Source organism: Oryzias latipes, chromosome 2 (genome assembly GCF_002234675.1).
Source record: "Oryzias latipes chromosome 2, ASM223467v1".
In the NCBI taxonomy this organism is placed as follows: Eukaryota; Metazoa; Chordata; class Actinopteri; order Beloniformes; family Adrianichthyidae; genus Oryzias; species Oryzias latipes.
In genome coordinates this window covers 5,038,768-5,064,901 of record NC_019860.2, presented here as the reverse complement: position 1 = coordinate 5,064,901, position 26,134 = coordinate 5,038,768, and the positions used below count along the sequence as shown (strand labels likewise).

At 39.0% G+C, this 26,134-nt stretch overlaps 3 protein-coding genes and 1 long non-coding RNA gene across 4 annotated transcripts in view; 1 reads left to right on the top strand and 3 right to left on the bottom strand.

Annotated features, from left to right (window-relative positions):
• Positions 1 to 16,196, bottom strand: part of LOC110016657 (zinc finger protein 502-like) — a 970,715-nt gene extending 954,519 nt beyond the window's left edge. Inside the window, exon 1 of the mRNA XM_023962304.1 lies at positions 16,081 to 16,196. Within this exon, the coding sequence (XP_023818072.1) occupies positions 16,081 to 16,090 (10 nt within the window). The 5' untranslated portion in view covers positions 16,091 to 16,196. The remainder of the gene's footprint in view (positions 1 to 16,080) is intronic.
• LOC110013959 (gastrula zinc finger protein XlCGF57.1-like) overlaps positions 1 to 26,134 on the bottom strand; it is a 317,596-nt gene that overhangs the window by 144,252 nt on the left and 147,210 nt on the right. The window lies entirely within an intron of this gene.
• Positions 1 to 26,134, top strand: part of LOC101172629 (zinc finger protein 436-like) — a 1,005,429-nt gene that overhangs the window by 898,711 nt on the left and 80,584 nt on the right. The gene's annotated exons all lie outside the window — the stretch shown is intronic.
• On the bottom strand, positions 24,079 to 24,597 carry LOC111948779. The gene is made up of 2 exons (XR_002874772.1): positions 24,549 to 24,597; positions 24,079 to 24,218 (listed from the first exon to the last, which is right to left on the bottom strand). It is a non-coding gene; the product is annotated as an uncharacterized LOC111948779 (long non-coding RNA).

Here is a 26,134-nt window from a genome sequence, read left to right as displayed (position 1 = left end):
GTGGGGTCTTTGTCTGGTTTTAGAAGAAGGATAATGTTGGCAGAGTTCATGTTAGGTGGTAGAGATTGGCTTTCATTGATAAATTTTACCGTTTTATAAAACGTTGGTGCCAGTTGTTCCCAGAATTCCTTATAAAACTCTGCAGGAAAGCCGTCAGGCCCTGGTGCTTTACCATTAGGCATAAGTGACAGAGCTTCATGAAGCTCAGACAACGAGAGCGGAGAGTCTAAATTTGTGATTTGATCTTCGTTTAACTTGGGCAGGTTTATATTGTTGAGAAATGAGTTGATGCTTTGTTCTGATGGATTGATCTGTGGAGTGTATAAGTTTTGATAAAAGTCTTTAAACGCATTATTAATTTTTACCGGGTCATGGGTGACATTCCCTGTTTGGTCCATAATAGACGTGATTGTTGATTTTTCTTTATTAATTTTAAGCTGATTAGCTAGAAATTTGCCAGATTTATTTGAGTTTTCGTATCTTTCCAGTCGAAGCCTTTGTATCTGGAATTGTGTTTGTTTATTGATGATGTCATTTAACTGCAGCTTTAAATTTTTCATGTCGCCCAGTATGTGTTCCTGTGCAGAAGCAGCAGAAGCAGTCTCCAGAGTTTTTATTTTATTTTCTAATTCTAATAAATCTGCTTTCTCTTTGCGTTTTTTATGCGTTGAATAAGAGATGATTTTCCCTCTCATGACTGCTTTTGCTGCTTCCCAAAGAATACTTGGTGATATTTCAGAAGTATCGTTGAATTCTAAGAAGGTTGCCCACTCTTTTTTAAAGAATTCAATAAATTCCTGGTCTTTTAACAGAGATGTATTAAACCTCCAGGTTGAACCCGAGGGTCTGGGTACTTCCCTTGAAATAGTAACAGAAACTGGTGCATGGTCACTGATAATAATTGGATGAATGTTGGAACTTTTAATTTCTTTTAAAAGGGAGTTACTGACTAATAAATAATCTAAACGAGAGTGTGAATGGTGAACTGGAGAAAAAAAGGTGAACCCCTTAGTGCTTGGATGACATGAGCGCCAAGCGTCGCAGAGACCCAGATCATTCATGTACTGCTTTAGAATACTTGCAGACTGCCATGTACGCTGATTTGCTGCTGTGCTGAGTCTGTCAAGTTCAGGGTCCAAAACCAGGTTGACGTCTCCTCCTATAATGATTGTGGAGTCAGAGTGAGCTGAGAGTGAGGTGAAGAATCTGTGAAAGAAGGAAGAGTCGTCAACATTAGGGCCATAGATACTGGCGATGCAAAAGTCCTTATTCTGAATGGATATATTAATGATTACAAATCTGCCTTCTGGGTCAGTAACTGTATCCTTATGAGTAAATGTAACATTTTTATTAATCAAAACTGCAACCCCTCTTTGTTTGGAGTTGAAACTGGCAGAATACATAACTGGATACTGGGAACAGCACAGGAGATGACCAGCTGATAATGATAAATGGGTCTCCTGCAGCAGAGCTATATCTGCTTTAAGATCATTCAGGTGATTTAACACTTTCAATCTCTTTGGCCCAGAACCAAGTCCACGCACATTCCAGCTAACGATGTTAAGACTGTTCATAGCTGTTCTAACCGGGAGAGTGCAAGGCTAAATAGTGCGTGTGCCCGTCCGTGTGCGCGTGCACGCTGTGCGTACCTGCTACACTGACAAGCGCTGTGCGTTGTGGGTGGACATGTCTTGGCTGTGAGATGCATGTTACGTGTGTCCTGTGTGAGCCTAAGTGAGGTTTTTGCAGTTTATCAACGTGTGTGTGCGGGATCGCGTGTGCATGCTCTTATGCGCGCTAGTATGCGCGCGCGCGCCCGTTCCGTGCATAAATAAATACTCACCGTGGTTGCGTTGACTTTACCTGATTCACATATGAGAACATGGGAAGGGGGGGGGGGCAAGAGAAAAGAGAGAGGGAAAGAGAAAGAACAAAAAACAAAAACAACGAAACAACAACAGAAACATGAATGTGAGAGAAAGAAAAGACGGTTTTCCTGAGAGGTGTGGATTATTGATGATCCGATTATTTCCTATTCAATTAAATAAGTTTGCGGGTTTCTTCTGGGCGGCGCAGATGTCAGTGCGCCTCTGAAAGCCTTCAGCACAGCCAGGGTGTTACCTCTGGGTCCCGGAACAGCTTGCCATTCACAAAAGGTTTATCAACGGCAACCACCGCACGGGCTCCAGCAGACAGGTGCTTCCTCCTCAGCGGGAAGAGGATTTTCCGCCGGCGGAGGATCTTGCCTGGAAACTGATCATTCACGCTGTAATGTGTGTCTTTCAGCTCTCGCCCTCTGCTTTTTACCTGCATCTTTTGTTTATAATGTTCAAATTTAGCAACAATAGGACGGGGACGCTGATTGTCCGGCCTCTTTCCTCCGAGCCGGTGAACCCTGTGGAAGGAGATCTTCTGGACTTCTTCCTTGGGGAGTTTCAGGTGGACCTCTATGAAGGACTTAACAATGTTCTCCGGGACTTCTCCTGCCTCTACTGGAATCCCTGCGAACACTAGATTGTCCCTCATGCTCCTCGCCTGAAGATCCAGGAGGGTTTCCTTGATGGATCGGTTTTCCTCAGAGAGACGGGCGGTGTCGTGGCCCAAGGTCTTGACGGTCTCTCTGAGGGCCTGGTTCTCCGCTGCGAGCTCCTGCACCTGCTGTTGGCTGAACTCCAGAGACTCTCGCAGACCTTGGAATTCCTTATGGAGGATCTCCAGCAGATTTAAACGGCAATCAAGGCTGGAGAGCCTTTTATCAATTGAATCCAGGATATCACTCATGTTGCTGCCTGGGGAGGAGGCAGCCCCCGGGGAGTCTTCGGGACGGTTGCGTTTGGTGGACGGAGTGGCGGTGTTGGATTTCTTCATGAGGCAGGTATTGAAACACTCGTCGATGTAATTCTCCAGATCCTCCAGGTCCTCCAGGTCATCCAGGCTGGCAAATGCTTGACAAACTTTTTCAGATTTTTATTTTTTAACTTTCTGGATTATTTAAATATGGCGGTGTAATAAAATAAATCAAAAATGTTTGTTCACAACTTACGCGCCGCCAAGTAAACTCACCACACTCCTCTCGTCGGCTCTCGCGATACTACAGCATCACGTGTCTACTCACCTCCCTCACGTGTCCACCCTAAATTTACATATTTATCTAACTAAATGTCATATTACTACAATTCAATTAATCTATTTTCCATCTTAATTAAATATAATTCTTGAACTCTCATATTTCTAAATTTGAGCCTGCAGATATACTCTTTTTTTATGACAATAAAACTAATGAAACTCAAAGGATTAAATAAAAATACATCCTCATACCATATCTCTGAATTTACCATTACACACTACACCGTAGGGGTGCGATTTTAGATATTAAAATGTGGATGGGAGAGAACTTTTTGCAGCTCAATCAGGACAAGACTGAAGTCTTGGTTATCGGTTCTAAAGCTGAGAGAGATAGGGTCCAATTTTATCTGTCAACCCACTTTATGAAAATATGTGATACAGTAAGGAACCTCGGTGTGATTTTAGATGCAGATCTTAGCTTTGAAAAACAAGTCAATCAAGTAACCAAGACTGCATTTTACCATCTCAGAAATATCGCCCTAGTGAGACCCTTTCTCTCGAGAGCCAGTGCTGAAATCTTAATTCATGCTTTTATTTCATCAAGATTAGATTACTGTAATGCCCTCTTTTCTGGGGTAAAGAAAACCACTCTGAATCGCCTGCAGCTAGTCCAGAACTCTGCTGCTCGCCTTTTAACGAGAACCAGGAAGAGGGAGCACATTACACCCATCTTAAAATCTTTGCACTGGCTCCCTATCGGCTTCAGGATTGATTTTAAGATTCTTTTAATAGTTTTTAAGACTGTCCACGGCCTTGGTCCTTCTTTTATATCAGACTTGCTTTTAGCTTATGAACCTCCCAGAGCCCTTAGATCCTCAGGCGTGGGCCTGCTGATGGTCCCTAGGGTCAAGACAAAAATCCATGGCAAGGCCTCGTTCAGACACTACGGACCTCGTCTGTGGAACAGCCTGCCTGAGGATGTGAGGACGTCATCCTCTGTTGAGGTTTTTAAAAAGAAGTTAGAGACTTATCTATTTAACTTAGCTTTTAATTAGATCTTATATGTGGTATCTTTACTCTTATATTTTATATGCTATTATCAAATATTTGTTTAATGTATTTTTGTCTTTTTATATATTAACTCATTCTAATTTATATTTTAGACTTTTTTAGGTACTCAATCATCTTATTTTATTTGAATTAATATTTGCATATTTTACCTGTTTTTATATTTTAACTTTCTTATTTTATTACTTTTACATTTTAGACTGTTTACGAGTGTTTTCTCACCCTTGGTCAGGGTCTTAGTGTTCGGGCTCCCAGAGATTCTGGCCATACTTGTCCTCTGGCGACCCTTGTTCCAACTCCCCGGGCTGCCAGGCCTGGTGCGCCCATGTTTGGTGCTCTGGGCCTGGGGGTCTCTGGGGCGGGGGGTGCTGGGGATGAGTTGTGCTTGTGTTGCATAGATGCTGACACCCCGGCCAACAGGAGGACAGGGCGGACGGAGCTTTCTGGGTTCTCTTTTCTTAAGCTCTGTCAGTTCTCTTTTAGTTGTGCTTTTTTTTGTGTTTTATTATGATGGGGTTATTTAATTATTTTACTTCATGTGTGAGGTTTGTTTTTATTGTATTCTTGTTTGTTTTTTATGGAAAGCACCTTGAGCTGTCTGTTTGATATGAAAGGTGCTTTATAAATAAAATTAATTTGAATTTGAATTTATATAAACTCATCATCCTCTCTCTCCCTTTCACTCGTGGTGCAGAGACTTAAGCATAGAACAAAATAACTCGGCAAAACACAGTAAAACAGCTAAACAACTAAACACATTTGGTCAAAAACCCACACTTGAACCCAAATCCGTCCAGACAGGCAAAAGGAATGGTATCCCACAATCCCTTGCGGTGCCGATCTACCAGCAGCACCAAAGTTCCACCTACTTAATTGAATTCATTTGAATGAAAGTAAAATAACTGTCTGATAACTACGTGTCATTTATAAACTGACTTAAAAAAAATGATTTCTCTTAACTGAAGCAAATAATAAAGTTAGATCGAAGTAAAAAGGTTTATCTTTAAACATCCATATGTGGTCTTATCAGCCTCTCACGATGGAAAAAATATTATCTGAGCTTCTTCATCCACTAAATCATCTTCAAATGGACACGCCATGCTGCTGCACCTCTCTGAAAACAAACTAACCTTCAACTAAACCTGCTCCAGACCAGGTTATGTTCAGAGCATGAGTTGCCATGGCAACAGGACTTACCCTGAAACATACCTCCATATCTGGAACAGAAAGCTGAGGTTATCAACGTCCTTAGCCTCAAACTTACCGTGGGAGCTAGCAGAACCGGCTTTCTGGAATACCCCCCTGTTTTATATTATCAGGTTGGTTGTGGGTTCTCCTGGAGGCTCCGCCTCCTCTCCTTTGGCTCTCCATAAAGTGGCACTCAGCTGTCTGCACTTTAGGCTAATTTGTTTGTATTCTATTTAAGTGTGTCTGTTTCTGCTCTCTGTACCAGATTTATTTTTTTTTGGTTTGGTCTGTTATCATGCTGGTTCCAAGTCCTGCTATTTTTGTGGAGTTTTAACCACCTAATGTGGTGTTTTTAGTTATCAAGAGTTCTGGATCCTGCATTTAGGCCACCCTGATATACCGTAACAAAGCCTTTTTTCTGTGCTGCAGAATCAGCTGATTCAATGGTAATGACTTATACTTATATAGCGCGTTTCTATCTACAAGGTCCAAAGCGCTTTACAGTCACAGTCCCAATCACCCAGTCACACACACATTCACACACACTGGCACCAACCTCCCACCAGAGGCAAGGTGAGGTTCAGTGTCTTACCCAAGGACACTTTGACACATAGGCGTGCAAGGTGGGAATTGAACCTGTAATATTACGATCATGGGTCAACCGCCGTACCGCTGCACCACGGCCACCGCGATTATTTGACCCTATTCAAGGTGATTACGTAATCACGTCCCTACTGTGCAGTGCTGCATCTCAGTGTGAGGTTGCTTTCTCCACATAAGAATCCACTGGGATTGTGTCAACTCTAGATTAGTTACTGGAATAAAAAGAATGTAAACACTGGAGATAAAGCCCCTGTGTCAAAGCACGCATGTTTTTTCAGAACGCATGTCAGCAAGCTTTAGACTTTATTTTGGTCAGAAAACTTAAAATCCAACATTATTCTGCATTTCAGAGCAACACAACATTGCTCCCAAGTGCATTTTTACTGCACACTGCAATATTTATAAAGATTGCGAGTCAGCCATCTTAGACGTTGCAAATAAAAAAGGAGAGAAAATGAACAGAACTACCAGCACTGTAAAACACAATGTTTATATCATATCAATAGGCTGAAAGATCATATTTCACCTCAATAATAAATTACGCAACACAAAGTGTAAAATTTATTAAAACACAACATTGTGCATTTTTATTTCCACTGTTCTTGTTATTTGCAGTGAGAAGGCCATTTGATACATTTGGTTCTTTACTGCACTGTTTATCTAAGTTGTTACCTTAAAGTTAGTAAATTATTACAAAGACGCACTAGTTGGTTGAATGCTGTAAAGCATTCAACCCTTTGTTTTCCTGTTTCTCTTTATTTATTGGTTGAATGCTATAAAGCATTCAACCCTTTGTTTTCCTGTTTCTCTTTATTTATTCTTTATTACGCTCATCTTCCGCCGTTTTTCGGCACTTAACTCCTTCTACAATTTTTAACCGATTTTAACCATTCAACTTTTAAAATGTTCAGCTCTTTCAGCTCATTATTGCTATGACTTTTGGTACTTCTACTCCTTGTACTTTTTAAGATATTCCAGTTTTTCCGGGAATTTTTGCCCTATTAAAATGCATTGGGAAGTTATGGTGCACGAGGCGCCCTGTTCGACACCCGGTTTGGACCCTTAAAATTTTCTTCCAACCAACTTTTAAAATGTTCAACTCTTTCAACTTATTACAGTTATTACTTTTGGTCATTCAAATCATTGAACTTTTTAAGATATTCCAGGATTTTTGCTCCATTAAAATACATAGGGAATTCTTGTGCTTAACCTCTTTTACAGGTTTTTACCCTTTTTAACCATTTTACTTTTAAAATGTTGAGCTCTTTCAGCTCAGTTCAGCCATGTCTTTAACAAATTAAACTTTCTTCTAGCAATACAGCATTGAATCCTGTATTTTCTTCTGGAAATGCATCTCCTTCTACAATTTTTTTACCTCCACAATTTTTTTACCATCAATTTTGGTCATTCAAATCCTTTTACCTTTCAAAAGAGAAAACTTTTGTTCGTTTTTCCACGTAAAATACGAACTGTGGCATGAAACCGTTTCAACTCGGCTTTGCCCACTGGAACTGTACACGACAAGCCTTATTTATTTACACCGGCTGCATTGTATTGTAACTAAAGTGTTAGCTCAGTGGCTAAGGTGAACGGTTTATCATACTGAGGTTCTGAGTTCGATTCTGGCATTCGACTTTTTCTGCATGGTTTTTTACCTTGCCTTTCTTGATGAGATTCAGTTCCACTCACTTAAATATATTTCGTTACATGGAAGAATTTTCTTTCAGGTGGTATTACTCATAAGTTTTGACTTTTTATCCTTTAACTTTTAGGGATTTTCCAGGACAGTTCAGCCATTTCATCAGCAAGTTCAGCTTTCATTAAGCAGTACTGCATTCAATCTTTGACAACCTTTGATTCTTCCAACCCTTACAACTTCCACACAATTTTAGCTAGAGACACCATTCAAACGTTAAAATGATCAGAGCAGCTTAAAGCACACACACAAACACTCGATGTATGTTAGAAAAAACAGTGGGAGCAAATCTAAGTTAGTTTTGATGTATTTTTTATTTTCCTCCTCGTAGCTGGAAGCTGCAGTTCAAACATGTGCTCCAGCCATCTTGTGAACAAACGTCAGGACCCTGGCCTTAGCCCCGCCCACGGCCGCTAAGGCTCATGGGAAGTGTTGATTCCCACCCCATGAGTTAGGCGGCTGTTACGAGAAGTGACTATCATGTTGTTACTCCACATATGTTACTGGTTAAATGACAATATAATGCTGTGTCACTCAGCTAGCTAGCTAGCTGATGATCAATGTGTCTCTCCACTATACATGGATAACTGTGCTATGATTGATGATACATGCACAGTTGGGAAATTTAATCATGTGACACAGAATTGTACATGGTGCCCCCTACCGGATGATTTTACTGTATGTCTACTTTAGTTTTAAATGATCAATGCATTAGACTGTACCATCAAGGTTTGAAATCATTAAGGGATAGGGAGGGTTTGGCAGCCTTTTTGTGTTTTCAAATTTGATACCTTTGTTGCTTTTAACTTTCCTACCTTTGACATGCCTTTAGCTAGAAACACCGTTCAAACATTAAACTGCTCATAAGACTTTGTATTTCAATATTAGTTTTGAAATTATTATGGGATGGCAACACCAACTACGGTTTTGCGGCCATTTTGTGCCTAAATGTGAGGCGATTTTAAACTGTTTTTTTAAACCTATTTTAACCATTTTACTGTTGCTATGTTAAGATCTTTCAGCCTAATCCTTTCAGCTATTACTTTTGGTCTTTCAAATCCTTGAACCTTTCAAGGTTTTCCAGGATTTTCCAAGATTTTTCCTCCATTAAAATACATTGAGAATCCTTGAAAACCTTTGGTTCTTTCAACCATCATAACTTCAACATGCCTTTAGCTACAGACACTGTTCAAACATTAAATTGATCACAAGGCTTTGGAATATAAAATACGTTTATAAATCATTATGGGATGTCGACACAACCTACTGTTTGGTGGCAATTTCATTACAAAATCTGAAGCAAATATTGCAATAAACTTCATCCATGGCTAGAACCGAACATATTGAAATTCACTGGATCTGGACATATAAGGAATGTGGGTGTGGTTAGCAAACAAACTTTGTTGCTAAGGACGTCCAAAGGTTTACTTTTTCCAATTTGTCTGAAACTAATGTCGATTTGTTCGTCATCCCCAGGCGACCCAAACATAAAATGGTTGCTATGGAGATAAAATTAATAGAAAAGCCGCCATTTTCAAAAAAGTGGATTTTCTGTCAACTTAGAACATGTAGTTTTACCAATATGATACTCTTAAACAATGTGTTTTTTTGAGTCAGTTGATGATGCTGATTTCAGTGCTAGCACTTTTAGCCATATTAGCAACATCTTCACATTTTCAAAAGTTTAGCCATTTTTTCAACAATTTCAGCTTTAATGCTTAACTCCATCTACAAACTTTGACCTATTTTAGCCATTCTACTATTACAATGTTCAACTTTTTCAGCTTATTCCTGCTAGGAGTTTTGTACCTTTACCTTTTCAAGGTTTTCCAGTACAGTTCAGCCATTTCTTCAGCTAATTCAGCTTTCATTCAGCACTACAGCATTCAACCCTGCATTTTCTTCTGGAAATGCAGCTCCTTCTAGTTGGTTGAATGCTGTAAAGCATTCAACCCTTTGTTTTCCTGTTTCTCTTTATTTATTATTATCGTATCTTATAGTATCTTCCGCCGTTTTTTGGCGTTTAACTACTTCTACAATTTTTAACCCATTTTAACCATTCAACTTTTAAAATGTTCAGCTCTTTCAGCTTATTCCTGCTATGACTTTTGGTTTTTCAAATCCTTTTACTTTTTAAGATATTCCAGTTTTTCCGGGAATTTTTGCTCCATTGAAATACATGGAGAATTTTTCGTTCAGAAGTTCACAGTTAAACTCCTTCTACAATTTTTCACCTATTTTAACCGTTCGACTATGAAAATGTTCAGCTCTTTCATCTTATTCAAGCTATGACATTTTGGTCGTTCAAATCCCTGAATTTTTCCATTTATTCCCGGATATTCCTGAATTTTCCAATCTTTTTGCTCCATTGGCCACACCTTTGCTTCTTTAAACAATTGTAACTTTAACATTGTTTTGGCTAGAGACACCGTTCAAATATTGAAATGTTCACAAGGTTTTGGACTTCAACATAAGGCTCAAAATTATTATGGGATGGCAACACCACCTACAGTTTGGCGGCCATTTTGTGCCAAAATGTGAGGCAATTTTAAACTTCTTCAAACTTTCACCTATTTTTACCATTCTACTATTACAATGTTCAACCCTTTCAGCTTATTCCTTTCAGCTATGACTTTTGGTCCTTCAAATACTTGAACTTTTCCAGATATTCCCGGATATTCCCAGATTTTCCAATGTTTTTGCTCCATTGGCCACACCTTTGCTTCTTTAAACAATTGTAACTTTAACATTATTTTGGCTAGAGACACCGTTCAAATATTGAAATTTTCACAAGGTTTTGGACTTCAACATAAGGATTAAAAATTATTATGGGATGGCAACACCACCTACAGTTTGGCGGCCATTTTGTGCCAAAATGTGAGGCAATTTTAAACTTCTTCAAACTTTCACCTATTTTTACCATTCTACTATTACAATGTTCAACCCTTTCATCTTATTCCTTTCAGCTATGACTTTTGGTCCGTCAAATCTTAGAACTTTTCCAGATATTCCCGGATATTCCCAGATTTTCCAATGTTTTTGCTCCATTGGCCACACCTTTGCTTTTTTAAACAATTATAACTTTAACATTCTTTTGGCTAGAGACACCGTTCAAATATTGAAATGTTCACAAGGTTTTGGATTTCAACATAAGGTTCAAAATTATTATGGGATGGCAACACCACCTACAGTTTGGCGGCCATTTTGTGCCAAAATGTAAGGCAATTTTAAACTTCTTCAAACTTTCACGTATTTTAATCCTTCTACTATTACAATGTTCAACCCCTTTCAGCTTATTCCTTTCAGCTACGACTTTTAGTCTTTCAAATCTTTGAACTTTTCAAGATATTCCAAGATTTTCCAGGATCTTCCAATGTTTTTGCTCCATTGGCCACACCTTTGCTTTTTTAAACAATTGTAACTTTAACATTCTTTTGGCTAGAGACACCGTTCAAATATTGAAATGTTCACAAGGTTTTGGACTTCAACATAAGGTTCAAAATTATTATGGGATGGCAACACCACCTACAGTTTGGCGGCCATTTTGTGCCAAAATGTGAGGCAATTTTAAACTTCTTCAAACTTTCACCTATTTTAATCCTTCTACTATTACAATGTTCAACCCTTTCAGCTTATTCCTTTCAGCTACGACTTTTAGTCTTTCAAATCTTTGAACTTTTCGAGATATTCCAAGATTTTCCAGGATTTTCCAAGATTTTTGCTTCATTTAAATACATGGAGAATCTTTGAAAACCTTTGTTGCTTTCAAGCATTATAACTTTAACAAGCTTTCAGCTAGAGGCACCGTTCAAACATTGAAATGCTCACAAGGCTTTGGACTTCAACATAAGTTTTGAAATTATTATGGGATGGCAACACAACCTACTGTTTGGTGGGCATTTTTTTGACAAAATCTGAAGCAAATGTTGCAATAAACTTCATCCATGGCTGGAACTGAACAGATTGAAATTCACTGGATCTGGACATATAAGGAATGTGGGCGTGGTTAGCAAACAAAGCTCGTTGCTAAGGACGTCCAAAAATTTACTTTTTCCGATTCATCTGAAACCGACGTTGATTTGTTCCTCATCTCCAGGCGACCCAAACATAAAATGGTTGCTATGGAGATAAAATCAATAGAAAAGCCGCCATTTTGAAAAGAGTGGATTTTCTATCAACTTAGAACATGTAGCTTTTACCAATATAATACTCTCAAACAACGTGTTTTTTGGAGTCAGTTGATGATGCTGATTCCAATGCTAGTACTTTTAGCCATTTTAGCAACTTCTTCAAATTTTCAACACTTCAGCCATTTTTTCAACAATTTCAGCTTTAATGCTTAACTCCTTCTACAAACTTTGACCTATTTCAGCCATTCTACTATTACAATGTTCAACTTTTTCATCTTATTCCTGCTAGGACTTTTGCACATTTAACTTTTCAAGGTTTTCCCAGTACAGTTAAGCCATTTCTTCAGCTAATTCAGCTTTCATTCAGCAGTACAGCATTCAACCCTGCATTTTCTTCTGGAAATGCAGCTCCTTCTAGTTTATTTTATTCTTTACACCTATCTTCCGCCGTTTTTCGCCGCTTAACTCCTTCTACAATTTTTAACCGATTGTAACCATTCAACTTTTAAAATGTTCAGCTCTTTCTGCTTATTTGTGCTATGACTTTTGGTTTTTCAAATCCTTTTACTTTTTAAGATATTCCAGGTTTCCCGGGAATTTTTGCTCCATTGAAATACATGGAGAATTTTTCGTTCAGAAGTTCACAGTTAAACTCCTTCTACAATTTTTCACCTATTTTAACCGTTTGACTATGAAAATGTTCAGCTCTTTCATCTTATTCTAGCTATGACATTTTGTCCTTCAAATCCTTGAACTTTTCCAGATATTCCCGGATATTCCCGGATTTTCCAATTATTTTGCTCCATTGACCACACCTTTGCTTCTTTAAACCATTGTAACGTCAACATGCTTTCAGGTAGAGACACCGTTCAAACATTTAAATGTTCAAAAGGCTTTGGACTTCAACATAAGGCTCAAAATTATTATGGGATGGCAACACCACCTACAGTTTGGCGGCCATTTTGTGCCAAAATGTGAGGCAATTTTATACTTCTTCAAACTTTCACCTATTTTTACCATTCTACTATTACAATGTTCAACTCTTTCAGCTTATTCCTTTCAGCTATGACATTTGGTCCTTCAAATCCTTGAACTTTTCCAGATATTCCCGGATATTCCCAGATTTTCCAATCTTTTTGCTCCATTGGCCACACCTTTGCTTCTTTAAACAATTGTAACTTTAACATTCTTTTGGCTAGAGACACCGTTCCAATATTGAAATGTTCACAAGGTTTTGGACTTCAACATAAGGTTCAAAATTATTATGGGATGGCAACACCACCTACAGTTTGGCGGCCATTTTGTGCCAAAATGTGAGGCAATTTTAAACTTCTTCAAACTTTCACCTATTTTTACCATTCTACTATTACAATGTTCAACCCTTTCATCTTATTCCTTTCAGCTATGACTTTTGGTCCTTCAAATCTTTGAACTTTTCCAGATATTCCCGGATATTCCCAGATTTTCCAATCTTTTTGCTCCATTGGCCACACCTTTGCTTCTTTAAACAATTGTAACTTTAACATTCTTTTGGCTAGAGACACAGTTCAAATATTGAAATGTTCACAAGGTTTTGGACTTCAACATAAGGTTCAAAATTATTATGGGATGGCAACACCGCCTACAGTTTGGCGGCCATTTTGTGCCAAAATGTGAAGCAATTTTAAACTTCTTCAAACTTTCACGTATTTTAATCCTTCTACTATTACAATGTTCAACCCTTTCAGCTTATTCCTTTCAGCTACGACTTTTAGTCTTTCAAATCTTTGAACTTTTCAAGATATTCCAAGATTTTCCAGGATTTTCCAAGATTTTTGCTTCATTTAAATACATGGAGAATCCTTGAAAACCTTTGTTGCTTTCAAGCATTATAACTTTAACATGCTTTCAGCTAGAGGCACCGTTCAAACATTGAAATGCTCACAAGGCTTTGGACTTCAACATACGTTTTGAAATTATTATGGGATGGCAACACAACCTACTGTTTGGTGGGCATTTTTTGACAAAATCTGAAGCAAATGTTGCAATAAACTTCATCCATGGCTGGAACTGAACATATTGAAATTCACTGGATCTGGACATATAAGGAATGTGGGCGTGGTTAGCAAACAAAGCTCGTTGCTAAGGACGTCCAAAAGTTTACTTTTTCCGATTCATCTGAAACCGACGTTGATTTGTTCCTCATCTCCAGGCGACCCAAACATAAAATGGTTGCTATGGAGATAAAATCAATAGAAAAGCCGCCATTTTGAAAAGAGTGGATTTTCTATCAACTTAGAACATGTAGCTTTTACCAATATAATAATATCAAACAACGTGTTTTTTGGAGTCAGTTTATGATGCTCATTCCAATGCTAGTACTTTTAGCCATTTCAGCAACATCTTCAAATTTTCAACAATTCAGCCATTTTTTCAACAATTTCAGCTTTCATGCTTAAGTCCTACAAATTTTGACCTATTTCAGCCATTCTACTATTACAATGTTCAACTTTTTCAGCTTATTCCTGCTAGGACTTTTGCACCTTTAACTTTTCATGGTTCTTCCAGTACAGTTCAGCCATTTCTTCAGCTAATTCAGCTTTCATTCAGCAGTACAGCATTCAACCCTGCATTTTCTTCTGGAAATGCAACTCCTTCTAGTATTATTTTAACATTTAATTTCAGTGTTCCAAATAACGCTAACGTTTTAAATGGTTCTAAAACAAAAGGTTTTCATGTACAAAGATTGTGGTTTGTCTTCTCCATCCTTCTTTTGAAACAGAAAAGTATTGATAAGAATTCAAGGATTTTAAAAGCAGTATCAATAAGAAAAGTACCATATATTTAATCTTAACAATACTTATCTCTACTAAATGGTTACTTGACCTAACAAAGTATAGACTGCAGTCCCTATTTTGTTTTTAATATTTATAAAATGTTCACTGATCACATTAAACGTGTTAGAATTAAAGTTGTATAAAAAAAAAAAACATTTCAACCATAATGAAGACATTCAAGAATTAGCTCTAATGACTCAAAACAACTCATTTCTATTTACAGGTACATCTAAAACAATTCATTTTGTGAAAAAGTTGTACATATTTTATCAGCAGTAAAACTTTTTGTCTAGTATCACTTCACAAAGATTGAAATGTATTGATCCATTACTTTTTTTTATTTTTTTGATGTAGAGAAGATGAAAACCTAACAAACTGTCCTAGAAAGTAAGAATATCAAATTAAAACAATCAAGTATTTAGAAAACTTCATTTCTACACATTTAATACTCACTTGTGCCTCCCTCTGAAAGAGTTACTGGATCAAAGTGGTATATCAGCCTGTTGTTCTGTGTACTTGAAATGAAAGCTCAGGTTGCTATGGAGTTCATTTGAACATTGGGGTTTGAGACCCCAGGAGTTTTAAAAAATTAAAAACTTATTTTCAAATATTCACATTTTCTGAGATACAGAACTTTTTCCCCCCTGTAAAATAAAGTCTTTGACTGTGGTGCAGAGGTTGAGAGGTCGATCTCTTATCAGAAGAGTATAGATTCAAAGAAGTTAATTGTCTCTCCAAGTTTAAACTGTGTTCTTACATTATTTTTTTATCAGACAGTTTGTTCTTGTCAAACGTACCTAACATGTTTGGCAGAATAACTTCCGCCTTCGTCAGAGTCGTCATCATGTGTCTGATAAATAATAATTTAAGAACACAGACAAGTTTAAAATTTAGAGTTTACACTAAATCCTTTATTACATTGTTTGTCAAGAGAAAGCCTTGTGAGTTCTCATGTGTATTTTGAGATTACCTTTTTGACTAAAACTTTTTTTACATTCTTTACAAGAAAAAGGCTTTTTTCCTGTGTGAATTCTCATGTGTGTTTTAAGACTAAATAAATCCATAAAACCTTTTCTACATTCCATACACCAATAAGGCCTCTCTCCTGTATGAGTTCTCATGTGTCTTTTGAGATGAGATACATAACTATAACTTTTATCACATTCTTTACAAGAAAAAGGCTTTACTCCTCTATGAGTCATCATGTGCCTATCGAGATTAGATGTACTACTAAAACTTTTCTCACATTCTTTACAAGAATATCTCTTATCTTTTGCATGGATTCTTGCATGAATTTTGAACTGAGATATGTTACCAAAGCTTTTACCACATTCTTTACAGATATAACATCTTTCATCAGACCCAGTTTCCATGTAGTCAGACAGGTTAGTAATTATTCTTACGCTTTCCCCAGACCCAATAGAGAAAAGTCTTTCTTCGTTTGGAGATTGTTTACGTTTTTTGCCCAAACTTGGCTTCTTGGGATTTTTTCTAACATCAGAGTCACACTGACCTGCTGACATGTGAGAGCTGTCCACACTTTGGACATGACTTCTGTCTTTTCTCTTCCTCTGATCTCTGTTCTGTGGGTCTGTCTCTTTATCTGTAGTTGATGTTGATTCTTCATGTTGGTTTCCATCTTCATCCTGACTATCAGTTACATTAAAGTTCTGCTGATTGTTTAGATCTGCTTCACTGTTCTCATCTTCCTCATAATTAGGAATCTCCATCAAGGTATCAGTCTCCTGCTTTAGATCAATCTGATTTTCATCCTGACTGATGCAGAGTTCCTCTGCCTCCTCTATAAACAGTAATGGTTCTGGTACCAAATGTTCATCTTCAAATTGTGGAGGTTCTGGATCTTCCGGATCCTCATTATAATGTGGATGTTCTGGTTCCTGCAGTTCCTCATTATAATGTGGAGGTTCTGGTTCCTGCAGTTCCTCATTATAATGTGGAGGTTCTGGTTCATGCAGTTCCTCATTATAATGTGGAGGTTCTGGTTCATGCAGTTCCTCATTATAATGTGGAGGTTCTGGTTCCTCTTGTTCCACTCTGAAGTTCCTTTGCTGGTTGCAGGGATCATCCTCCTCAGTACTCCAGTGCTTGGGGAGGACTGCAGAAACACAAGAAGAGGCCCTTTTACATGTTTTGAGAACTTGTGTGTTGTTAAGCACCAATAAAAATTTGAACAGCCTCTGTCAGAATATGGACAATTTAAATTTTTAATTTTAATAATGTAATTCCTTAGTTTAAACAAAATCCAATAAACCCTTCTAAAAAGAGTACCCAGCACCTGTGACTGCTCATCTACAACACAACCTCTAAAACGTTTCAGAAAAAGCCACTGAAGGACCATTGTTTGTAATGTAAACTTACTTGTAACATTGTCAACGAAGTGCTTTTTTTTTTAAAGAAGTTGCTTCTGTTTTCTTTAGCACGGACAACACTGTTTATACGTTTATGTTCTGGGGCAAAAATCAACGTCTCGGTTTTCTGAGTATTTAGGACTAAGTGATTACTGTTCAGCCGTGGTTTAATGCTCGTTAAGCAATTCAGCAAATTTTGTAGTTTGTCGTAATCATTTTCCGTGAAAGACCAGTAGAGCTGGATTTCGTCTGCATAGAAATGATATGAGATGTGGCTAAATTGATTAATAAGTTTCCCAAGAAGAATCATATATAAAATAAATAAAATAGGGCCTAGTACAGAACCCTGGGGAACGCCACAAGTTATTTCTTTAATTTCAGAGCTTGAAGAACCGACAGCCACATTAAATGTTCTTCCACTAAGATATGACATAAACCAATTTAAAACTGACCCAGAGAGACCATAGTCATTGTGAAGACGTTCAATTAAAATGTTATGATCCACAGTGTCAAAAGCAGATTTCAAATCTAAAAGCACAAGGACCGTATACTGGCCTGAATCAGCTGCCATAAGCACATCATTTGAAACTCTTAGGAGAGCTGTCTCTGTTGAATGGTTCTTCTTAAAGCCAGACTGAATCTGATATATTGTGTTCTTCCAGGTACATATTTAGCTGGACAGCGACCACTTTCTCCAAGATTTTGGAAATAAAAGGAACCTTCTAGATTAGACTTAAATTTTTGGGATCCGACTGGTCCAAATTAGGCTTTTTCAGAACAGGATTTATTAAAGCATGCTTTAAGAACTTTGGGACTTATCCTGAAGTCAAAGAAAGATTAATGAGGTCAACAATAGTAGAACCTATACTGTGGAACACTTTCAGGAAGACAGAGGTGGGAATTGTGTCAAGAGGGCAAGACGAAGGTTACACTATGTGTAGTTGTGGGCCGTAGAGGAGGGTGGCATGAGAACGGGGAAAGGAAGTATGGGTGAGCTGCATCACTCTTAACGCGGTAGCAAGAGCAGAGCTGCTATTCAACAGGCTGCAATGGAAAGCTGTCTGTGCCCCCTTTTACCTCACAACCACTAAAAGAGTAAGGGAGGGGTAAGCACTTCATTTATTACAGCTTCAATATACTTTAGCTAGAGACACCATTCAAACGTCGAAATGCTCACAAGGCTTTGGACTAAAACATTAGATTTGTGATCATTATGGGATGGCAACACGACCCACGGTTTGGCAGCCATTTTGTACAATAATATGGGCGATTTTCATATTTTTCCACATTATTAAAAAACTCAAGTTTTTTTCCTTACGATTTTCATGAAATATCACTCACGCTCATGCCACTACTTTAAGTCTATAACCACCTCTGGAGTTTCATCGACCTTTGACCTCGGGAAAACGCAGCCAACTTGAATTTTCAAAAAAAGAGCACCTTGAGGACCAGATACAAACGAAACTTCTTCCTCGGGATTTTGTATGTAGTTGTAGATGTAAGGAAGGAGAACTGGTGATGATGTGGGCCGCTGAATTTTGGACCAACTGAAGTTTTTTCAGAGTTTTCTAGGGAAGACCAGAGAGAAGTGCGTTGCAATAGCCAATGGCATATGTGACCAGACTATGAACTAAAATGGAACTAGCATAGTTAGCATAATTAGCATCTAAAGCAATGTGTTTTTCTTAGTCAGTTCATGATGCTGATCACAATGCTAGCATTTTTTGCCACATTAAAAATAACTAGCATTGTTAGCATCTTAAGTATTGTGTTTTTTTGAGTTAGTTGATCATGCTTATTGCAATGCTTCTACTTTTAGCCATATTAGCAAAATCTTGATATTTTTTATCAGTTCATCCATTTTTTTCAGCAAATTCAGCTTTCATTCAGCAATAGCATAGCATATACTAATAGCATTCAACCCTGAATTTTCTTCTGGAAATGCATCCCCTTCTAGTTATTATTATTATCATCATCAATCTCTGTACACCAGCTGTTGCACCTCCAGCCATGACTGTGTCATACTGTTCCAGTTTGCGGATGTCACCACCCTAATCGGACTGATCTCTTACGATGATGAGTCTGCTTACAGGAGGAGGTGGACCGGCTGGTGTCATGGTGCAGCATCAACAACCTGGAGCTCAACTCCCAGAAGACAGTGTTTTGTCTATTTTACTGATATAGTATTTTTTTTAATCATATCAATGACTTTTATAAGTAGCATAATCTGCATATATTTTGAAAACTGATCTGCATTTGCCATGTTGATTTCTAAAATAGTTATTTTTATATAATAATTAAGTAATTCATCTTTGTCATGTGCTTTACTGATACGTTATGATTCTTAATTCTGTCTGATAAAAGCTAGGAACCGAGTAAAGATAAAACATGTAATAAAATGGTTATAGTATAACGGAGTGGGATTATATACATTCGTTTCCTTCCACTCCCTTTCAAGCAAAATATTTATTAATATGTCTAATTATCCTAAGTTTGATTCGTCGTTGTATGAATATATAACTGATGATTGTGTTGTTTTTTGTGTATTCTTATTTGATCGCTTGAATTAAACCTTTTCAAATAAAAAATAATAAAAAATAAAAAATGTCAATTGGACTTTAGGAAAGTCACAGCCCCCTCATCCCCTCTCATCCTGACAGACTCTCCTTTCACCACAGTGAACTCTGTTCACTCGGCTCCACCATCACTCAGAACCTTAAGTGGGAGCCGTCCATCAGCTCCCTGCTCAAAAAGGCCCAGCAGAGGTTGTACTTCCTGCAGAGGTTGAAGAAGGCCCGGCTGCCGGCCCAGATGATGGTGCAGTTCTACACGACCATCATAGAAGAATCAATCATCACATCCTCTATCACTGTGTGGTACGCTGGAGCCACAACCAGGGACATAAACAGACTGCAGCCTATTGTGCGCTCAGCTAAGAAGGTGATTGGGTGCAGCCTTCCATCTCTCCAGGACCTATACGTCTCCAGAACCTGGGGCGAGCAGGTCGGATAGCAGCAGACCCTTCTGGACATGGATTACTTGAACCACTCACTTCAGGCAAACGGCTAAGGTCCATCAGGACCAGAACCTCACGACATTAGAACAGTTTCTTTCCCTCTGCAGTCAGACTCATAAACACATTTTAACTCCTCCCCCTTATACTTTTCACTTACATGTCCAGTTAACAGTCCATTACCTGAACCTTTTTCATCCACAGTTTGCACTATTGTATTTCTATTCATTGTTCTGACCATTTTGTTATTTTTTTTATTTTGCTTATTGTTTATTTTAATTCCGAAGTAGGGGTGTGTATTGGCAAGAGTCTGGCAATACGATATGTATCTCGATACGCGCCCCGCGATACGATACGTATCCCGATATTTTGCCAAAACATATTTTTTTCTTCTTTTTTTAAAAGATGACTTTGAAAAATCTCTACCTGATTTTTAATGTCTTCCACTGTAATAACATTGTAAAATTGAGTTAATTTAATTATCATAATGTTAAGCACTGCAACTGTATCTCATATATACACTGACCAAAAATATAAACACAACACTTTTGTTATTGCTCCCATTTTTTATGGTATGAACTCAAAGATGTGAAACATTTTCCACATACACAAAATAACCTGTTTTCTGAAATATTCTTCACAAATCTCTGGATCGGCGTATATGACAGCGTGTTCCAGTTCCTGCCAATATCCAGCAACTTCGCACAGCCATTGAAGAAGAGTGGACCAACATTCCACAGGCCACAATAGACAACCTGATCAACTCTATGTGAAGGAGATGTGTCACACTTCATGAGGCAAATGGTGGTCACACCAGATACTGACTGGTTGTCTGAGTCCCCTGACCCCCTCAATAAAACACAACTGAAGATTTCAGAGCTGCCTTTTCTTGTGGACAGTCTAAGGCACACCTGTGAAATAATCATGCTGTCTAATCAGCATCTTGATATGGCACACCTTTGAGGTGGGATTGATTGTCTTGGCTCACTATCACAGAAAAAATGGGAGCAATAACAAAAGTGTTGTGTTTATATTTTTGGTCAGTGTATGTTTTATATGTTTCTGGCAGTAACATGGCACCGAGTTTCAGTTTGGTATCTCTCCCAAGTAAAAACAAAGTAGTTCATGTCTCATAACAACAAAACTAGCCGCCTCTGGCTGCAGTCTTCCTGTTGTCTTGTGCAGAGTAGAGCTGCTCAAAGAGGCTCCGTGTGCTCTGCTGCCAACTAGCGGTCGGAGGGTGAAGTGGACAAAAAGAGTCAGATGCTGAAGGATGCTCATAAATAATAAAGAAATATCATCCTGGCAGCATTTTGACTTGATACAAGTATTGCCAAATGAACTATCACAATATTTTGCAGGATGGAAGCTCTTCTCTCACTGTCAGTTCAGAATCAGCCTGAGACCTGCGGCTTCCAGGTTGGAAGGAGCAGCGTCCAAAGCTGTTTTAGCTGTGTTTTGGCCCCAACCATAGCCAGAAAACAGGCAGCTTTTGCTGCTCGAGTGACTCCTGCTGTTCCTCATGAGCTGTTTTCCTGCGGTTTCGCACGTCACAGTTCTGCGTATCTCGATGCCTGCGGTGAACCAGGCAGCGTTGCGTGTGACCCATACGCGGACTCAGCTGACTGCCGTCTGTCCGTCCGCGCAATGGCGTGGACCTGAAGCTCAAAGGGCTTCTGTTTCTTTGATGAAGCTAACATACCTATGCGGTGGAGCAGAAGCTGTGGTTTCCAGATGACATCCAGCAGTCTGCGCTGACGACAGAGCTCCTCCTCGCTCTGGATGATGGTTCCTTCCCTGAGTCTGCATACTTCTTCAGCAGCAGCAGCAGCTAGCCTGCTAGTCGGATTAGCTGAAGCAGAAGGAGCAGAGATGTTCAGAAACAGAGTGGGAGCCAGAGCCATGCTTCAGTGAGGTGGTAAGATTACAAAAGGGGGGGGTCACCAGGAAAACCAGAGAGATATCCAGTGGAACCAGCAACAGGGCGAGAGATCATAATTGATATTACAGACATGGTGACCTCCATCAGAGGTTAAAGTTTTGTGTTGGTGTGCTTGGATGCATTTACTGGGTGGGCAGAGGCTTGGCCCACCAAGAAGGAAAATAGCAAATCAGGAATGACATGTCTATTAACCATTACATTCAACGCCATGATTTTCCCATAAAAGACAGGTCCGACAATGGAATCCACTTCAGAAACCAGGACCTGCAGAAGGTTGGAGCCCTGTTAGGCCTGAAACATTCACTTGAAACGGTAAAACACCCACAGTCTCAAGGAAAGGTGGAGAGAATAAATCAAACATTCAGACTAAATTGGGCAAGATCTGTGCACAGACCAAATCAAATGGGGTTGGCGTTCTAACATTTGCTCTGATGTCAATCAGATGCTCAGTTATTCAGAGAGTGAGTTTGACCCACATGAGTAGCAGATAGATAGTTTTGGACTTTTGGTCTCCGTTTTCTTTCTGTACTGGAGTTTTTATGGAGCCACGACACCTGCAATGCAGACTAGACAAAAACACACCATTCTAATGACGTATCTAGTATGTTTATATCTTCCCTTACTGAATAATAAAGAAGCCTTTTAGCCTTGAGGACAGAGAGAGAGGACAGCCACAGAGCCTAACAGGTCGTGTTTCTCCACCTCTCCCCTTTTGGAAAAGGTTGGAAAATTCATGCAGACTCTTGTGTGTCTTTTCATTTCCCAACTGCTCATTTCATTTTTGGACGTCCTGAACCATCTGAATCTCCAAAGGCCTGACGGGAGGCCAACAACAACCAGAAAAACAGAAATAAAAAGTATTTTGTTAAACAGTGAAGTGGAACTTTGTGGCTCTTGTTGGGTTTTGGTCTGGAAGAAACTGGATCAAATGGTTCTTTTAGTGTTAAAGGTTCCAGACTCTTGATCTCCACTGAAGCTATGAGTATGAAATGTCATTCCACAGACAAACCATCAACAAAATGATCCTGATGCTGCTGAGGTTCTTATGGAGGTGAAGCAAATCTCAGCAGAGATGCAGTTTTTCTAAACTGAAATCACTGACATTAAACAGCCTGAACATTCATGGAGCTGAACTGGACACAGAAAAACCTCCCTGTTGTGTTTCCACCCACCAATGAGCAGCAGTTTGATGAAGATGAAGCTGCACTGGAGGAAGAATCAGTCCAGAAAAAGATGGAGAACAATTCTGACACTAAGCAGTTTTTCACTGATGTGTTCAGGTTGGAATCTTTTCTGTCTGCAGATCCATGAGCAGGACCCTGTCTTTGGGTTTTAGCTTGAAATGTAGTTTTGGAAATAGAATCTGTCTGAATGTCTGGAATTGGAGAAACAAAGACATCAAAGAGGTTTAGATGGGATGTTGGGTTTGACAGAGAAATCTGCTGAAAAGAACTGAACTACAAACTTAGAACCACAGACGACAAAACAGATTGTACTTTTTTATCTATTAACAATTTTCTCTTTGATCTGTTAAGGTTTCCTGTTTGTCGTTAGCTGGAGGGACTAACTAAGATCATATGATATGAAGAATGTTGTCGGCTGCACTGACCAACAATGTCTTCTGTCTTTTCAACTGGAAGGGACAGAAGAGACTCTTCCAGGACACGCTGTTGATGGACTGCATGTTTGGAGAGCTTGAAGCTCAAGATAGAACCGTTGTTGAAGTGAACATACCGATAGTTTGGAGATGAAGATCAGAGTCACACTGACCTGCTGACATGTGAGAGCTGTCCACACTTTGGACATGACTTCTGTCCCTCCTCTTCCTCTGATCTCTGTTCTGTGGGTCTGTCTCTTCATCTTTAGTTGATGTTGATTCTTCATGTTGGTTTCCTTCTTCATCCTGACTATCAGTTACATTAAAGCTCTGCTGATTGTTTAGATCTGCTTCACTGTTCTCATCTTCCTCATAAGTAGGAATCTCCATCAAGGTATCAGTCTCCTGCTTCGGATCAAGCTGATCATCCTGACTGATGCAGAGTTCCCCTGGTTCCTCTTTACTCTGTGGAGGTTCTGGTTCCTCCTGTTCCTCTTGAATCTGTGGAGGTTCTGGTTCCTCTTTAATCTGTGGAGGTTCTGGTTCCTCCTGTGCCTCTTGAATCTGTGGAGGTTCTGGTTCCTCCTGTGCCTCTTGAATCTGTGGAGGTTCTGGTTCCTCCTGTTCCTCTTGAATCTGTGGAGGTTTTGGTTCCTCCTGTTCCACTCTGAAGTTCCTCTGCTGGATGAGGAGATCTCTTCCTCTTCAGTCTTCCAATGTTGGGGGAGAACTGCAGGGACAAAAAACACAACAAGGAGCGTTTTATACGTTTCCAGGACTTTTGGGTTTTTTTCAAGCATCAATAAACTCTGTGATCATTGGAGAAAATGTCTGAGGAGTCTGGAGGACCACAAGAGACTAATGGAAATAAATATATATGCAGAGGTGGGTAGTAACGCATTACATTTACTTAAGTAACTTTTTGGTGAATTGTACTTGTGAGAGTAAGACAAGGCAATTTTATTTGTATAGCACAATTGGTACGCAAAGTGAAACAGAAAAAAAAGGAAAAGCATGAAGCTCAAAGGGCTTCTCTGTTTCTTTGATGAAGGTCACATACCTATGTGGTGGAGCTGCAGCTGTGGTTTCCAGATGACATGATCCAGCAGTCTGCGCTGACGACAGAGCTCCTGCTCGTACTGGACGATGGTTCCTTCACAGAGTCTGCAGATTTCTTCAGCAGCAGCTAGTCGCTCGCTGATCAACTCTCTCAGAGACTGTGAAGGGAAGACATGGTTCCTGCTCCGATCTTCAGCTCCAACTCCCACAAACACCGCCGTCCTCTTCACTGCAGCTCCGATCGATCATCTGCTAGTCTCAGAATCACAGCAATCCACGTTGTCTTTCCGTTCAACACTTCTTCACTCATTTACGACACTTTGGAAAATGCTGAGAGTTCCCACACGAACCACGTATCGTCCTTTCTGTCCAAAAACCTCACAAACGTCCCAACAAAACACCACCGTCCTCTCAACACAAGCTAACGCTGCTAGCCTGCTAACAAGCTAACGCAGCTAGCGCCTCGTGCTGCTCACTTCCGGGTCACGTGCAGAAACTTTATTTAAAAAGAACCCTATAAACTGCTTAATTGAACCTCAATATGGTTCAAAAAGCTTCAAAAAATGTAAACTGTTTTATTTCACAAGATAATAAAAAAGAAAACCAAAATTAAAAAAATGTATCAAGGAAACATTTTAGAGCTGTTGTGACGTCATCACACTGCGTCTCATTGCAATGTTCAGGTCTGACTACAGAAGGTTCCGCTGGCTCACATAAGAAATTGGATTGATTTAAAACTGAACATTCCCCCTTTTGGTATTTCTTATGTCCTTCTGTTTATGGAAAATATTAATGATTCTTTCTCAAATATCATTAATATCATTTTACTTTTAGGCAAATACCATATCCACTGTTGCAAGTGGAGAGGTTCCAAGCCCTCTTTCCCATGTTTTATCAACGATTTTAATTATATTATTCCTTACTGAAAAGATTACAATCCTCGGTGGGTGTTAAAATAATATCTAAACAAATTTCCTTGTGGCTGTTATTCTAGTTTATGTCCTGTGCTATAATTTGGCTCCTGTTATTTTTTTTATTTTATTTTTTTTCCAAGTGTTTTAACACCATATGTTGATGACTTCTGAGAGTATTATGTGCCCCTCTAGTGAGTGTGTATTTTGTAGTGTGTTCATCCTCTGCTGGAGTTTGTATTTTTGTTTTTGAGAAGTTCAGTAAAAATAAAAACATAATAAAGATCACAACAGGAAAAAAAAAGGGTCCACTGGCATGGCGGTTGGAGCGAGACGCTTTAAGCTCTCCAGAACTCGGCCCGGATCGTTAATAATGGGACTAGGATACTTATCCCACTGACGAAGGTTCTCTCAGTTTGGATTATTTTCATTCAAGTGAACGTGCCGCTGTTGTTGTTGAGACGGTGTTTAAAAAATGAAAAAAGACGAAGACGAGCACCACGACTACACACCGATGGAGGCAAGTAGCAGTATGAAAAGAAAACCTGCTCTGAGTACCCCTACTAAAGCTTCAGCTCCACCTTCCAAGATGAAAACTGTTCAAGAGTCTGCTACATCTCTGAACGAAACTTTAATCACTGCCATTGAGAAATGAACCTGCAGAATTGAAGACTTA